Raw genomic sequence first — 16,645 nt, forward strand, 5'->3', positions numbered from 1 at the left:
CTTGGAGATTGGAAAAATCTCCACCCTTAACCAGGCGCTCGTTACCGAGATTCGAACTTGGGACCCTCAGACTGAAAGTCCAACGCTTTTAACCACTCAGCTATTGCGCCTGTCTACCCCAAAACAACGCACCATTCTGGAAGAGCTCTGCAAATGGGTCTCTGCAAAAAACAAGGCCCAAACAAGAACACCCCCCGCCCCCTAAAACAACACACAGTTCTGAAAGAGCTCTAAAAACGGATCTAGAGCTGCAAAAAAACAACAAAAAAAACAAAAAAAAAAACCACCAAAAAACCCACACACATCCTAACAAGAAAAAAAATCCCACCCCCGAAAACAACGCACCATTCTGGAAGAGCTTTGAAAACATGTCTCTGCAACAACCCCCACCTACCCCCCTCCAAACGAGAACCCCCCCCCCCCCGCCACCTAAATGACAACGCACCATTCTGGAAGAGCTCTGAAAACATGTCTCTGCAACAACCCCACCCCCACCCCTCTCCACTCCCCCCACCTAAAAAACAACACACCATTCTTGAAGAGCTCTGAAAGCATGTCTCAGCGACAAAAAAACCCCAAACCCTCCAAACGAGAAACCAACTCCCCTCCCCCCTGCACCCCCCTCCTCCCTTAAAAAACAATGCATCATTCTGGAAGAGCTCTGCAAAAACAGGTCTCTGCAAAAATACGACAACATCCAAACAAGAATCCCCCTGCACCCCCTCCCCCCAAAACAATGCACCATTCATTCTGGAAGAGCTCTGAAAACACGTCTCTGCAACAACAACAACAAAAAAAACCCATCCAAACGAGAACCCCCACCCCTCCCCACCCCTCGTGCCCCCCACAACAACACACCATTCTGGAAGAGCTCTGAAAACATGTCCCCCCCCCCTCCCCCCCCACCCCCCAAAAAACAATGCACCCTTCATTCTGGAAGAGCTCTGAAAACACGTCACTGCAACAACAACAATAAAAAAAAAAAACCCATCCAACCGAGAACCCCCCCCCCACCCCCCCCCAACCCCCCTCGTGACCCCCACAACAACAACGCACCATTCTGGAAGAGCTCCTCCAGGTTGTCCGGGTTGCGGGCCAGCTGCAGGAGGAGTGCGCTGCCCTTGACCTTGTCCGGCAGGTCCTCGTACAGCATGTCCAGGTACTCATCCACGTCGTTGATGTTGGCCGTCTCGTCCACCTCCGTCGCGTCGATCCCCGGGTCCTCAGGCTTGTCCAGCAGCTGGGTCTTCCCTGTCGGCGCTGTGAACGACAAAGGAAATTTTCTATCTAAAATTACGTTTAAATAACACACTTACCATGACCCAACTAGTGCAGACTCCGGCAGGGGTCTGACATTCCTGTCCTGTGCAAACTACTATCCGCCTATGCGGAGAAAAAGAGAGCAACTACAGCCGATAACCTCCCGGAAGCAGGTAACCTCCCCTTTGTCCCGCTAGCTAGCGCCCTCTTTTGGCGGCAATTTTGTCAATTGACACCCTGACTGGTTGATATGGAAAGCAGCTTTGTCTTTCCTGTCGGCGCTGTGAACGACAACGTAGATTGTCAATTGACACCCTGCCTGGTTGATATGGAAAGCAGTCTTTCCTGTCAGCGCTGTGAACAACAACGTAGATTGTCAATTGACACCCTGACTGGTTGATATGGAAAGCAGCTTTGTCTTTCCTGTCGGCGCTGTGAACGACAACGTAGATTGTCAACTGACACCCTGACTGGTTGATATGGAAAGCAGTCTTCCCTGTCGGCGCTGTGAACAACAACGTAGATTGTCAACTGACACCCTGCCTGGTTGATATGGAAAGCAGTCTTTCCTGTCGGCGCTGTGAACAACAACGTAGATTGTCAATTGACACCCTGCCTGGTTGATATGGAAAGCAGCTTCGTCTTTCCTGTCAGCACTGTTGAACAACAATGTTGATACTACTGTTATCAATTAATACACTGCGTCTTTCATGTCCGAGCTGTTGAGAAACAACATCAAGAATACTATTATCAATTAATACACTGATTGGTTGGACCTGACAGGAAAGACACAGCTGCTATCCACAAACACCAAACCGTGTATTAACTGATGACATCACTATCAACGTTGTCTTTCAGCACCCCCCGACACGAGACACGCAGCTGCTGTCTACATCAACCAATCAGTGTATCAATCAACACAACAAAAAACAAAGTGTTGTGCAGCAGCAGTGCGCACATACCTTTGGCCGGTGCAGACTCTTTGCGGTTCTGGAGGTAGTACAGCAGCTGCTCCACCTCGGGCAGCTTGGCTGGGTGGATCAGTTTGCACTTGTCGATGATCTCACGGGCCAAGGCTGTCAGGTCGCTGTTCTCGTGGAGGTGTTTGACGCGGATGCTGGAAAACAGATCCATTCGATAAGGAGACTTATTCACATAGTGCCTATCCTTGGTCAGGGACCACGTTTTCAGCACTTTACAAACATGGAGTCATTTGCACAATAATAATCATAACGGATACTTGACGAGCACTTTCTTCCCTTAACTCTTTCTATACTAAGGTACACTATAGTGTACCTCATGCGCACAATGCTTCGTTACTATGGTATGCTATAGTGTACAACGAGTTTAAAAATTCGTAGTTCATAGTTTAACGGTTTTGTACAAAACTAAATGGCACAGCTCTGTTCTACAGTCACCCAAAAGTGCACCTGTACTTTTATTGTGGCTGGAAATGCCTTTGTCTGAGTACAATACATGTGGGTGTACAGTCACCCTTCTCACTCGCTCCACAAGATGGTGTCTCCGTCAACTTCTGCAAGAACTGTGGCTCAAAGTTGAATGCAAACTGATTCTATAGTGGATATCCACTGTGCATATATATGCATTTGCCCATTCAATTGCTACAATTAGGAAGTGTCTATGGTTACAAAAGACCACATTTGTAAAATTTCTGTTATATAAGAAAAACTCACCCCCTTTATGTCAGTTGTGAAAAACACAGATTTTTATCAAAATATGATAAATCAGTCAATATTTAAGTGAGTGCTCTGAAACTTTGTGAAAAGTTAGCCCATTCTATTCTTTATATCGTCACATAATTTCACCGCTGTAATTGCATTCTTTTTCTTTAGATATTTTTCTTGTAACAAATGGCCAGTACAAAGAGTGTAATGAAGTCATTTGGCAGTAAGGAATGAGTTAAAGGCAGCACAACAGGCTGCCTGCCTCGGTAAAGTCCACTGGCAGCTGCCTTCGGGCGCTCATCATTTGTTTCCTGTGTCATTCAGTTAGGTTTCAGTCATGCACACACACACACACACACACACACACAAGCACTAGAAACAGATCCAATGCAGTCCCATAAAGATACTAATTTACACAGCACCTATCCTCGGTCAACAACAACATCATATACAATAATAATGTTGATAATATTAATAAAACAACAACAACAACAATGATAATAATAATTATAGAAGAAGAACAACAACAACAATAATAACAAAAATATGACTGCACTAAGCCAACAGGCTGTTTTCCGGGCTGACACTGTTCAAAGAACAGTTTGCTAGGCTGACAGGCGACCATTGGTAGCTGGCTGACAGCTCCACATGCAGCTCTGCTCCTCATAACAGCTTGGGGAGGGGGTTTTGGGGGAGGGCGGGGGGAGGGACGGAGGGGGGAACTAAGGCTTGGATTGTTTCTGTGTGTGAGAGCGAGAAAGAGAGAGAGAAATCGACATCTTGATTGTTGCTACACAGCTTGCAGAAGAAGAAAACAAAGAAGAAGAAAAATGGAGGAGGAGGAGGAACCTGAGGAGATGATGAAGATGAAGCAGAGGAGTACGAATAGGGAGGGGGAGGAGGAGAAGAAGACGAATAGGAAGAAGAAGACAGATAGGAAGAAGAAGAAGAAGAAGAAGAACAACAACAACAACAACAGCAGCAACAAGAAGAAAAGGAGGCTAATAATAATAATAACAATAAAGATAATACAAAGGAGGAGAACAACAACAACAACAACAACAGCAACAACAACAACAACCGCTCACATTTTCTGGCACTCTTTGCGTTCCCCAAGCATGGGATCACCCATCTCTCCCAGGATGGTGGCCTCCAGTTCATAGTTGACCACCAGGGCCTTCTCTGTGGGGTGGACATCCACACTGCCTCCCTTCACCTTCCTGCAATGTCATCATCATCATCATCATCATGATACATATTCATCATCATCATATCTTTTTATACACCAGGGCTTTCTCTGTGGGGTGGACATCAACACTCCCTCCTTCACCTTCATGCACATCATCATCATCATCATATCTTTTTAAACAAAAGGTTAGGTCAAAGGTGCCATACCTTTTTAGGATCATTGGGGCAGTGAATATAATACATCACTGTGTCAGAGCCCAATCCTCCCTTTCCCCTGTTTTAACCTTTGCCAGTCAAGGCCAAGTACCCATTCAGTGATTCACACATGCATAATCTTGTCCACTGTTTCCAGGGCTTGGGAAAGGAATTGAAGCAGGGACTAAACCTTCTGCCACTTTAAGTTAACCTTTCAAAACTGAAGTCAGATACCCGTTCACATCTGGGTGGAGTGAGGAAAAGCAGAGTGAAGAAAACCAGTGTAAAGAGCCTTTTCCAAGGGCCTACCAACATTCTGAAATGGGGCGTTGAAACCCCATCTTTGGTGAACACTGGGTAAGAAGTCTAACACCTGATGTTGAAACCCCATCTTTGGTGAACAGTGGGTAAGAAGACTAACACCTGATGTTGAAACCCCATCTTTGGTGAACACTGCGTAAGAAGTCTAACGCCTGACGTTGAAACCCCATCTTTGGTGAACACTGGGTAAGAAGTATAACGCCTGACGTTGAAACCCCATCTTTGGTGAACACTGGGTAAGAAGTATAACGCCTGACATTGAAACCCCATCTTTGGTGAACACTGGGTAAGAAGTATAACGCCTGACGTTGAAACCCCATCTTTGGTGAACACTGGGTAAGAAGTATAACGCCTGACGCTGAAACCCCATCTTTGGTGAACACTGGGTAAGAAGTCTAACGCCTGATGTTGAAACCCCATCTTTGGTGAACACTGGGTAAGAAGTCTAATGCCTGATGCTGAAACCCCATCTTTGGTGAACACTGGGTAAGAAGTCTAATGCCTGATGCTGAAACCCCATCTTTGGTGAACACTGGGTAAGAAGTCTAACGCCTGACCAAATCGGCCATGGCACCTTCTTTTGCATACAAGTATGATGATATTGTGCTCTGCCGCCTTCGCACAGGGGCACAGAGCATTAACAATCCAGATCAACATGGGGAATAAAGGTTACAAAAATTAACAACACATGGCACTGTCATTTTAATAAAGACTTACAAGCAGGATAAATGGAGTGTCTCATTGACAAACACACACACACGCACGCACACACACACACACACATACACAATCACACCAAAACCCAACATCTAAACATCCGTGACAGCAGTTGTGTACAGATCTATGTGTTCATTTAGTTTTTGTTGCTAGATTTGAACTAAGACTTTGTTTCAGTATGACGGAATGGTAGGGAAGTTTATATATTACTGGTGACAGGACCAAGCTATGAAATGTCATGCTGTCCTTGTAATTTCTTTTTACAACATGGGATACATTCTGGAGCATCACAAGTGAATTAGCAGATGATTACAAAGAACAGGGTGGAACAAAAGGCTGGACAAGATTAGACGAGTACTGAGAGAAAGTGCAAGCAATCTCTTTCATTATTGAAAATATTATTGAATCTACTTCAGTCCACATTTGACATTATGCCCAAACTGACAATCAAATGTTAAACTCATGACAAACATTCTATACAGGTCTTGGTACCAAGATTAGGCTTGTTGACCAGATCTTTAGCTTTTTTTTTTCATGGGACTGATTCTCCACTGCTTGTTATGGGACTGCATAATTCAAATATTCATTAGCAGACTGGTGATAATTTTGTCCTATCTCTGCTGTGATTGTAATTTTTTTCCCTATAATGTCATCTTTTTTGTGAATGGTGGCTCCACTGATGGTTGTTGGTTCACCGACAGTACTGTTGGACATTTTTTGTCCTGCATGATGCTTTTACTCAGTAGCCATTACCATGTTGATGTTCTCTCACAAAAATTTGGTGTCCTGTTTCTTCACATGGAATGTTTCAAAAATACTGTCAATGAGGCTGTTGCACGCGCAATGCAACATATAATAATGATATATACAGAATCTATATACATGCATATTTACATATATGACATACTCACTGCAACATATAATGATGCATATTTACATATATAATATACTCACATACCATGCAAACACACACACACACACACACCGACACATACACACGTATAGAAACTACGAAAGCAAGTGAGAGAGAAGTGCTGGGGTTGGAGACGAAGGAAAGATATTCTGATGCGAATTTGTATGGTGGGGAGGGAGACAAAGGAAAGATATTCTAACGCAAATTTCTAATACCGAATCAAACTTGGCGGCCGAGTCAAAAAGAATAGCTACTGATAAATTCTGAACTCTTGCCAAATGAAGACACTGCACTGTTTACAAGCCACCCCCGTGTCTGGCTTGGGACGTTGCGTTGGGAACGAGACGGTGAATCATTTATCGGCAGCTAATTAACACCCTACACTGAAAATTACCAACCTTTTCAAATATCTTGCATCCTCTGCTTGCATCATGGTTTCTGCTCTGAGTATAGCACGTGTTTTGTTGAAACAGTCAGTAGAATTTCCAGAAAGTACACAGAAACCTCAAAGATCTTCGGCTACGACGGCCATGTCAAAATATTTTGACTCTCTGGACAGAATAATTGTTTTGTCAGGTCTTCAAGAAAATGGAAAGATTTTTAAAATGTAGGTCGTCTACAATTAGGAATTTAGTATGTGATTCATAAAACAAGCTACTTTTGCAAATCAGCCCCAAAGGCAAAAACAAAGTTTGAATAAACATGCATATTGGAGTTAGAGATTATAATCACATCAGCACGATGGAGGCCCAGCACATGGAAGGAGCGAACGCCGAGAAAACAGAGGAGAAAACAGAGGGGCAGTGTGAAGTGGAGTCGTTAATAACAGATGACAAGTTTTACACAGACGCCAAAGATTACTGGGATTCCGTCAATCCGACTATTGACGGAATGCTTGGGGGTTACGCAAAAATATCGCCCACCGATATCAATGGATCACGAGCTTTCATGCGTCCGTTTTTGAAGGTAAATGAGATTGATCATAATCATGAGTTATTTCCCTTGAACAGTGTATGTGTATGTTTTTGTGTGTGTGAGAGAGAGAGAGAGAGATTTGACACTAAAGGCAGTGTCTTGGGGCCCACACTCTTTGTATATTATATAAATGACATGCCTGACATACTAGACTGTTTTGTGAAAATCTTTGCAGATGATACAAAGATCTATGAGGAAGTAGATTCTGATGTTGGTAGATTGAAATTACAAGTTAGTATTGATAATTTAGTACACTGGACTGATAGATGGCAAATTAATTTTAATAGCAATAAATGTAAAGTTTTACACGTAGGCAGAAATAATCCACATTATAAGTATTATATGAATGGTACGGACTTGCAGGAGACTTCATCGGAGAGAGATCTTGGAGTCATTGTTGACTCTGGTCTCTCTTTTGATGTTCATGTTAATGAAACCATTAAAAAAGCCAATAGATTGACCGGAATGTTAGTTGGAAATATACAGTGTAAAAGTAAAGACATAATGGTGCCATTATTTAAGTCATTAGTCAGGCCAGTCTTAGAATATGGGAATGTTGTTTGGAATACGGGTTTAGTGAAACATAGAGACAGTATTGAAAATGTTCAACGAAGATTTACTGAAAGAATCATTGGCTTTGCTGATATGGACTATGAAAGTAGGTTGCAAGCACTTAAGTTACCTAGTTTAGAATATAGAAGACTGCGTGGTGATTTAATATAGATGTATAAAATGACACATGGATTATATGACAGCAGAACTATAAACTCTTTGTTTACATTGAATGAGAACAGTGCCACTAGAGGCCATTCCTACAAACTATTAAAAGTTTCAGTTAAAACTTCCAGATTTGCACATTTCTTTACTAACAGAGTAACAAATGTTTGGAACAATTTGTCACAAGACGTTGTTTCCGCAGGAACAGTGAATACATTTAAAAATTATCTTGATATTCATTTAAAAAATTTTAAATACAAAACTCATTTACATATTTATTGATTTTTCAAGCATTGCGCACTCAATGTTGAAAAATGCATCAGACATATGTGGGGACTCTCGTTTTCTTCCCCACTTCAAGCGGGCAAAAGGCCTTGTCAGGCCTGCACGCCTTGATATGATATGATATGATATGACACTACTGTAATGGTGAGACAAGCTTCGCTACTAAAGGGTGTAAAAGTAACTGGTAGATCAAGGCTTCACTACAGAATATAATCAGCAGGCAATGGTAGTATGGAACCTAGACGTTGCAAGATCATACTTGGCTGGTGTGTTCTCAAGAGTTCTGCAGCACCATTCTTTTTCTGGTCCACATCAATGACTTGGTAATTGTCACCTCACCAGCCTTGTCGGCTACAAGCCATGACCAACATCAGCAGCCATCTGATCTCACACTGACTCACAGCATTTCTTGCTCCAGTCAGATCCACACAGAAGTATGCTGCTGTTGTCTTACTGTTACTGTTAGGTCTTTTGTGTTTGTGGGCTGCAACTCCCACATTCACTAAAATGTGTATGCACAAGTGGGCTTTTAGTTTTACATGTGTGATGGTTCCTATTCCTAACACTGGTAAACAGTGGTATGTATGAACCCACACTGTTTTCTTGGGTTTGTATGTTCCGGATTGCATAACCCATCAAACGTTTACATGGATTACAGGATCTTTAAGATGCATATTTGATCTTCTTTATGCATACACACAAAGAGGTTCAGGCACTATCAGTGGCAGGTCTACACGTCGGCCTGGGAAATCCAAGGGAAAAACCTCCACCCTCAGTCCACAAGTTGTGCCAAAATCGGGGATTGATCTCATGAAACTCTGGGTGCAAGGATTCAGCACTCTATCTGATCGGCCACCACACCCGTGTATGGAATCCGCTCTTTAACAGGATTTTGTCAAGCTGGAGAGGGGGCAGCCTCAGGCAGCAAGGTTAAAAAGGAAGGAAGATGGATGCAAGTGGTTAACTTAAAGCTTAAAGTGTTGGACTTTCAGTCTGAGGGTCCCAGGTTGGAATCTCGGTCATGGCGCCTGGTGGGTAAAGGGTGTAGATTTCCGATCTCCCAGGTCAGCATAATTATGTGCGGACCTGCTTGTGCCCGGACCCCCTTTGTGTGTATACGCAAGCAGAAAATCAAATATGTACGTTAGAAGATCCTGTAATCCATGTCAGCGTTCATTGGGTTATGGAAACAAGAACATACCCAGCATGCATACCCCCAAAATGGAGATGGCTGCCTACATGGCGAGGTAAATAAACAAAACAGTTATACATGTAAAATGTGACATGTCTCTAGCTGTCTGAGTGTGTGGGTGTGCGTGCCAGAAATCTGATTGAATGACCCAGGAAATGAATGATGAGTACCTAATGGCAGCCGTAAGTTGGCGCTACCCATGTAGGCAGCCTGTTGTGCAAAAGAATCCAAGCAGGGCTCTGGAGCAACTCTTTCTGATCTCTTGGGCTGAAGACCTATGGACACAGATCATTTTCTTTTCAATCGCCAAAGACGTGGAACAAGCTCCCTGATAACCTCCGTCATTCTGATTCCCTCGCATCTTTTAAATCTCGTCTCAAAACTCACCTTTTCCCTCAGCAATAAGTTCAATTGTGGCAGGTCCACTACCTTTTCGTTAGCTGTGCTTGACTATGTGTGTATACATATGTATGTGTACATAACTACATGCATGTATATGATGTGTATTGTGTGTGCGTGTGTTTATGTAAGTTTGTGCCTGCCTATGTGTGCGTATGTGTTAGGGTAGCTGTTAGATATACATGAATGTTAAAATGTGTGTATGCAGTGTGTGTGTGTGTGTGTGTGTGTGTGTGTGTGTGTGTGTGTACTGTAGTCACATTTTGGTGTGTGTATGTAACATAGATATAATGTTTTATGTTAACAAAAGCGTTTTTATAAAGCACCTAGAGCAGATTTCTGGATAGTGTACTATATAAGTATCCATTATTATTATTATTATGAACATTTCCAGATGGGGGGAGGGAGGACAGAGTCCAAGCAGGGCTGTGGAGCAACCCTTTCTTCTTCTTCTTCTTCTTCGTTCATGGGCTGCAACGGCCATATTCTTTCGTATGTACACGAGTGGGCTTTTACGTGTATGACCATTTTCACACTGTCATGCAGGCAGCCATAGTCCTTTTTCGGGGATGTGCATGCTGGGTATGTTCTTGTTTCCATAACCCACTGAATCCTGACATGGATTACAGGATCTTTAATGTGCATATTTGTTCTTCTTCTTGCATATACACATGAAAGGGGTTCAGGCACTGGAAGGTCTGCACACATATGTTGACTAGGGAGATTGGAAAAAATCTCCACCCTTTATCCACCAGGCGCCGTTATGGAGATAGGAACCCAGGACCCTCAGATTGAAAGTTCCAACACTTTGACCACTTGGCTATTGCGCCTGTCACAACCCTTTCTGACCTCATGGACTTTGAACCTTTGCAGATTGGGGGTGGCAAGACAGAGTCAAGGCGTGCCCTGGATTGCGGGGCAGGCATCGGGCGCATCACCAAGCGGCTGCTGCTGCCCATGTTCCAGAGCGTGGACATGGTGGAGCTCAGCCAGAAGTTCTGTGACGCGGCCAGGGAGTTCATCGGCCCGGACTCCTCCCGCGTCGACCGCATCGTCTGCAGCGGCCTCCAGGACTTCACCCCGGAACCCGGCCGCTACGACGTAATCTGGTGCCAGTGGGTGCTGTCCCATCTCCGTGACGACGACCTCGTGGCCTTCCTGCAGCGCTGCCGTTTGGGGCTGGCCAAGGATGGGGTGATCGTCGCCAAGGAGAACGTGTGTCAGGGGGAGAGCATCGTGTTCGATGAGCTGGACTCGAGCTTCGTGCGGCCCCGGCAGCACATGGAGAAGGTGTTTACGCGCAGCGGGCTGAGCATGGTGAAGTGCGAGAGGCAAAGGGGCCTCCCCAAGGACATCTTCTGTGTGTACATGTTCGCCTTGAAATGATGAAACTACCTGTAGGGGTTTTTCAGTTAAACGTTGCCTAAAAGTTGTAATGAGTTGTCAGTTAAATGATTCCATGGCACTTTTCTAGAGTCAGAGGGGTTTCAGCTAAATATAGTCTATGAATTACATTATACTATTCTTATTATGGTATAAATTGTCATCAGTAGAATGATTCCGGCTCTTGTCTAAAGCTAAAGGGGTTTCAGCTAAACATGGCTTTTAAATTATAATGCGTTGTCAGTTAAATGATATCACAGTACTTTTCTACAGACAGAGCCCTGAGGGGTCTCAGCTAAATGTGGCCTATAAATTATAGTGAGTGGTCAGTTAAATGATAGCACAGTACTTACCTAGAGTTAGAGGGATTTCAGCTAAACATAACCTATGAATTACATATACTATACTTATAGTATAAATTGTCATCAGTAAAATGATTCCGGCATTTGTCTAGAGTGAAAGAGGCTTCAGCTGAACGTGGCCTGTAAATTATAATGAGTTATTAGTTAAATGATACCGGCACTTTTCTAGAGTCGGATGGCTTTCAGCTAAACATAGCCTTTGAATTAATCATACTATACTTACTATACTGTAGTTTAAATTGTCATCAGTAAAATGCCAACAGTTTACTGGAGCAAGAGGAGGTTTAAGCTATACACGGCTGGCTTGTGATAGGTTGTCGTCAGTAAAAGGATGCAGTCAGGTTTCAAGAGCTTTAGGGTTTTCAGCTAAATGCGGCCAATGCTAAACTGTCTTCTGTAAAATGATATTGACACTAGACGGGACGGGAGTGGTGTTTGACTTTGAACTAACTGTGGCCTGTGACATGTTGTCGTCTGTCAAAATGATAGCATGCTCCTCAAGAAGCACTTATCAGTGATGATGGTGTTGACTGGGTTTTTTTTTTTATCAAAAGAAAAAAAAAAAGTAGAAAATTGAGGGGGGGGATAATTTTATTCATTTTTTGTCATTTTATGTAATTTTGGTAAAACAATACACTTTGATCTCTTGTGTATTTGAATGTTGTTGATTTTTAAGGGGTTTAGTGAGGAGTGGATAGGTGGGGAGGGAATACAGCCGTGTGATGATTGATGTACAATTCCTTGACTGTCATAACATGTGATTAAAAAAAAAAAACTTTAAAAAAAAAAAGCACCTGTGTAGATTTTTTGCACATGCACACACACACACATTCACAGACACACACACACACACACACACATGTGGGCACATGCACATGTACATAAAGCACACATATTACACAATTGTCACCACAATCACTGTTATTCAGAACACTGTGATGTTCTGTGAGAATGGGCACAAAGGGAGGCAATTTACTGCAGTTAATTCCCTTGCATGTGTGAGAAACTTTTCATGTGTACTGATTTCCTTTCTTCCACTGTGTGTGTCTGTGTGATGAGTACGCGTGTGTCACTATGTGTGTTGTGTTTGTGTCAGTGTATATCTGTATGTGTGTAATGTGATGAATGTTTGTATATGTGTGTGTATGCATGCCATGAGTGTGTGTTGAGGGGAAAGAAGGCTGGTATAAAAAAAAAGAAAAAAAAAAAAAGCCAGTTTGTGAGAAAAAAAGGAGAAAAATTGAAGACAGAGCAGTGATGAGACTCATGGCTCAAGTCAGGTGGATTGAAAAAAAAAAATTACATTGATCAAAACAGTAACATCTTATTTGCAAAAGTCTGAGCATTCAATTGTGGACATGCGTTAAGCATGTTCATAATAAAGAATATGTTTAAATTTTCTATATCATATGTATATCTCACATTCTGTCATTGCATGTATGTATTTTTTTTTTATTTACCCCCACAACTGTTGAAACTTGGTGACACGAGATCAGCGCAGCATTAGTTTTAAGTGCAGTTACTAAGTTTTATGAACTTTTCAACGCTGTCATTGATTTTTACTGAGCAAAAACCGTGCAACCGAAAGAGGAAAAGTACAGACACTGAGTGGTGGCTGATGTCCTGACCTGTAAGCTGTGTTTGATCTTAGTGAGGCGACAGCCCTTCACTGACACCCTGACCTGTAAGCTCTGTCTAATCTCATTGAGGCGACAGCCCGTCACTGACATTCTGATCTGTTAGCTCTGTTCTTATGTCAGTGAGGTGACAGTCCTTCGCTGACATCCTGATCTGTAAGCTCTGTTCTTATGTCAGTGAGGTGACAGTCCTTCGCTGACATCCTGACCTGTGAGCTCTGTTCTTATGTCAGTGAGGTGACAGTCCTTCGCTGACATCCTGATCTGTAAGCTCTGTTCTTATGTCAGTGAGGTGACAGTCCTTCGCTGACATCCTGATCTGTAAGCTCTGTTCTTATGTCAGTGAGGTGACAGTCCTTCGCTGACATCCTGATCTGTAAGCTCTGTTCTTATGTCAGTGAGGTGACAGTCCTTCGCTGACATCCTGATCTGTTAGCTCTGTTCTTATGTCAGTGAGGTGACAGTCCTTCGCTGACATCCTGATCTGTAAGCTCTGTTCTTATGTCAGTGAGGTGACAGTCCTTCGCTGACATCCTGACCTGTGAGCTCTGTTCTTATGTCATTGAGGTGACAGTCCTTCATTGACATCCTGATCTGTAAGCTCTGTTCTTATGTCAGTGAGGTGACAGTCCTTCGCTGACATCCTGATCTGTAAGCTCTGTTCTTATCTCAGTGAAGTGACAGCCCTTCACTGATGTCCTGACCTGTAAGCTCTGTCTAACCTCAGTGAGGTGACAGCCCTTCACTGACATCCTGATCTGTAAGCTCTGTTCTTGTGTCAGTGAGGTGACAGTCCTTCACTGACATGCTGATCTGTAAGCTCTGTTCTTATGTCATTGAGGTGACAGTCCTTCACTGACATCCTGATCTGTGAGCTCTGTTCTTATCTCAGTGAGGTGACAGCCCTTCACTGATGTCCTGACCTGTAAGTTCTGTCTTACCTCAGTGAGGTGACAGCCCTTCACTGACATCCTGACCTGTAAGCTCTTTCTAACCTCAGTGAGGTGACAGGCCTTCACTGACATCTTGATCTGTAAGCTGTGTCTAACCTCATTGAGGTGACAGTCCTTCACTGACATCCTGACCTGCAAGCTCAGTCTAACCTCAGTGAGGTGACAGCCCTTCACTGACATCCTGATCTGTAAGCTGTGTCTAACCTCAGTGAGGTGACAGCCCTTCACTGACATCCTGACCTGTAAGCTCTGTTCTTATGTCAGTGAGGTGACAGTCCTTCACTGACATCCTGATCTGTGAGCTCTGTTCTTATCTCAGTGAAGTGACAGCCCTTCACTGATGTCCTGACCTGTAAGCTCTGTCTAACCTCAGTGAGGTGACAGCCCTTCACTGACATCCTGACCTGTAAGCTCTGTCTAACCTCAGTGAGGTGACAGCCCTTCACTGACATCCTGATCTGTAAGCTGTGTCTAACCTCAGTGAGGTGACAGCCCTTCACTGACATCCTGACCTGTAAGCTCGGTCTAACCTCAGTGAGGTGACAGCCCTTCACTGACATCCTGACCTGTAAGCTCTGTTCTTATGTCAGTGAGGTGACAGTCCTTCACTGACATCCTGATCTGTAAGCTCTGTTCTTATCTCAGTGAGGTGACAGCCCTTCACTGACATCCTGACCTGTAAGCTGGGTCTTACCTCAGTGAGGTGACAGGCCTTCACTGACATCCTGACGTGTAAGCTGGGTCTTACCTCAGTGAGGTGACAGGTCTTCACTGACAATCATACCTATGGGCAGCAGTTGAGGGCTGAGAGAGAAGGGGTTAATTTGAACCAACATGGAGTGCTGAAAGGAGAGGGTCCAACTGTGATGGTGACCAGAAGGTAATAGAATTACAAATTTTTATTCATGACTGTTTTAGTATTTGACTGATGAATGGCTCGGCAATTATTATTTGATTGAATTCTACTGGTTTGTCTGCTGCTATGTGTTATTAATATGACCCAAAGTTCAGATGGTATAGAAGTACTACACGTTTAGCCGTTCTTAAATGAATACACCCAAAGTTCTGATTATGTTCTGAACTGGAACAAACATTTACAAGGTGATACAGTAAGTGTGTTTGTGTGTGTGTGTGTGTGTGTGTGTGAGACAGAGACAGAGACAGAGAGAGAGATGTGTGTACACTCATTTTAGCTGAAGAGGGTAAGTCTTGGATAAACTGACCAAACTACACTAAACATTTCCATCGTATTAACCCTCATCAGAACATGGTGTTCTCTTTGTTTTTGAGTGAGGGCAGAAACAAGACCCAGAACTAACTGAAGAGGAAATAGTTTCCTGCTCATTCATTGGTTGATTTAGGTAGTTAGTCCAGGTATAAATGAATTTCATTTTGTTCAATTACTCATGTAATTATTTGCATGTTTGTTTATATTCTATTCTTAGGCGATTAAAGACTGTGCATTACAAAATGCCATCAGCGTAAAATGTAAAAAAAAAAAAAAAAAAAAAAAAAGGAAATGTTTTATTGATTGTGGCATGCATAAATAACACTATTCAGTATTATATGAAACGTGTTTTCTTAAAAAATATATAAAATAAAGAATCAAACTCAAAATCAAGGTCAGTTGTGTTTTACTGTTACTTGTATGAATTGATATACATTCGAAGGGCGCAATAGCCGAGTGGTTAAAGCGTTGGACTGTCAGTCTGAGGGTCCCGGGTTCAAATCACGGTGACGGCGCCTGGTGTGTGAAAAGGGTGGAGATTTTTATGATCTCCCAGGTCAACATATGCGCAGACCTGCTCGTGCCTGAACCCCCTTTGTGTGTATATGCAAGCAGAAGATCAAATACACACGTTAAAGATCCTGTAATCCATGTCGGCATTCGGTGGGTTATGGAAACAAGAACATACCCAGCATGCACACCCCCGAAAATGGAGTATGGCTGCCTACATGGCGGGGTAAAAACGGTCATACACGTAAAAGCCCACTCGTGTACATACGAGTGAACGTGGGAGTTGCAGCCCATGAACGCAGAAGAAGAAGAAGATATACATTCATTTTTAAGGCAGTTCTGCTGCAGTTATATTCCTCTCCAGCAAAGCCGGACTGGATCAATTGATGGATGGAAAAAGGGAAGCAAGAGTGTTTTCTTAAACTTCTGCAGCCTGCTTTGAATTATTACCCTTGAAAGAGGTTTTGCAAGAGTGTTTGCAATATTTGTTAGCACTTGAAAAACAACAACGAAACAAACAAACAAATAAACAACAACAAAAAAACCTAAAAAATTTCAACGAACACAAGACCAAAAAAAAAAAAAAATCATACTGCTTGTAAATGTGACATGATGTGATGACATAGTGTTCTGTTATTAACACACCTTTTTCTGACTGGAAATAATCATGAAATATACTACTGATTAGGTTACTTTTTTGCCTCAACGGATTTCTCTGTGTAAAA

The 16,645-nt window shown here is 43.0% G+C and overlaps 2 protein-coding genes across 3 annotated transcripts in view; one reads left to right on the forward strand and one right to left on the reverse strand.

The window, feature by feature from the left end:
- Positions 1 to 6,781, reverse strand: part of LOC143276091 (kinesin-associated protein 3-like) — a 50,492-nt gene extending 43,711 nt beyond the window's left edge. Inside the window, exons 1-4 of the mRNA XM_076580483.1 lie at positions 6,678 to 6,781; positions 4,034 to 4,165; positions 2,223 to 2,377; positions 1,057 to 1,260 (exon numbers count right to left, since the gene is read on the reverse strand). Coding sequence (XP_076436598.1) covers positions 1,057 to 1,260; positions 2,223 to 2,377; positions 4,034 to 4,165; positions 6,678 to 6,712 — 526 coding nt within the window. The 5' untranslated portion in view covers positions 6,713 to 6,781. The remainder of the gene's footprint in view (positions 1 to 1,056; positions 1,261 to 2,222; positions 2,378 to 4,033; positions 4,166 to 6,677) is intronic.
- A 240-nt stretch (positions 6,782 to 7,021) lies between these two features.
- LOC143275883 (N-terminal Xaa-Pro-Lys N-methyltransferase 1-like) lies at positions 7,022 to 15,803 on the forward strand. Of its 2 annotated transcripts, XR_013053475.1 has the most exons (3): positions 7,022 to 7,245; positions 10,721 to 14,450; positions 14,560 to 15,803. XR_013053475.1 is itself a non-coding variant. In XM_076580196.1 (2 exons), exons 1-2 carry the CDS (start codon positions 7,036 to 7,038, stop codon positions 11,231 to 11,233), a joined length of 723 nt encoding a protein of 240 aa, XP_076436311.1. In that variant the 5' UTR covers positions 7,022 to 7,035; the 3' UTR covers positions 11,234 to 15,803. The 2 variants fall into 2 exon arrangements, 1 of the variants encoding a protein (XP_076436311.1); XM_076580196.1 differs by having other exon boundaries at positions 10,721 to 15,803.
- The last annotated feature ends 842 nt before the right edge of the window (positions 15,804 to 16,645 follow it).

This window comes from Babylonia areolata, chromosome 31 (assembly GCF_041734735.1).
Source record: "Babylonia areolata isolate BAREFJ2019XMU chromosome 31, ASM4173473v1, whole genome shotgun sequence".
Taxonomy (NCBI): Eukaryota; Metazoa; Mollusca; class Gastropoda; order Neogastropoda; family Buccinidae; genus Babylonia; species Babylonia areolata.

What these genes read in the sequence shown, in the direction of transcription:
- LOC143275883 (XM_076580196.1), top strand. Translation starts at nt 7,036, where the DNA reads ATGGAAGGAGCGAACGCCGAGAAAACAGAGGAGAAAACAGAGGGGCAG. An exon ending in TCATGCGTCCGTTTTTGAAG is followed by an intron (nt 7,246 to 10,720) that starts GTAAATGAGATT and finishes GAACCTTTGCAG; the next exon opens with ATTGGGGGTGGCAAGACAGA.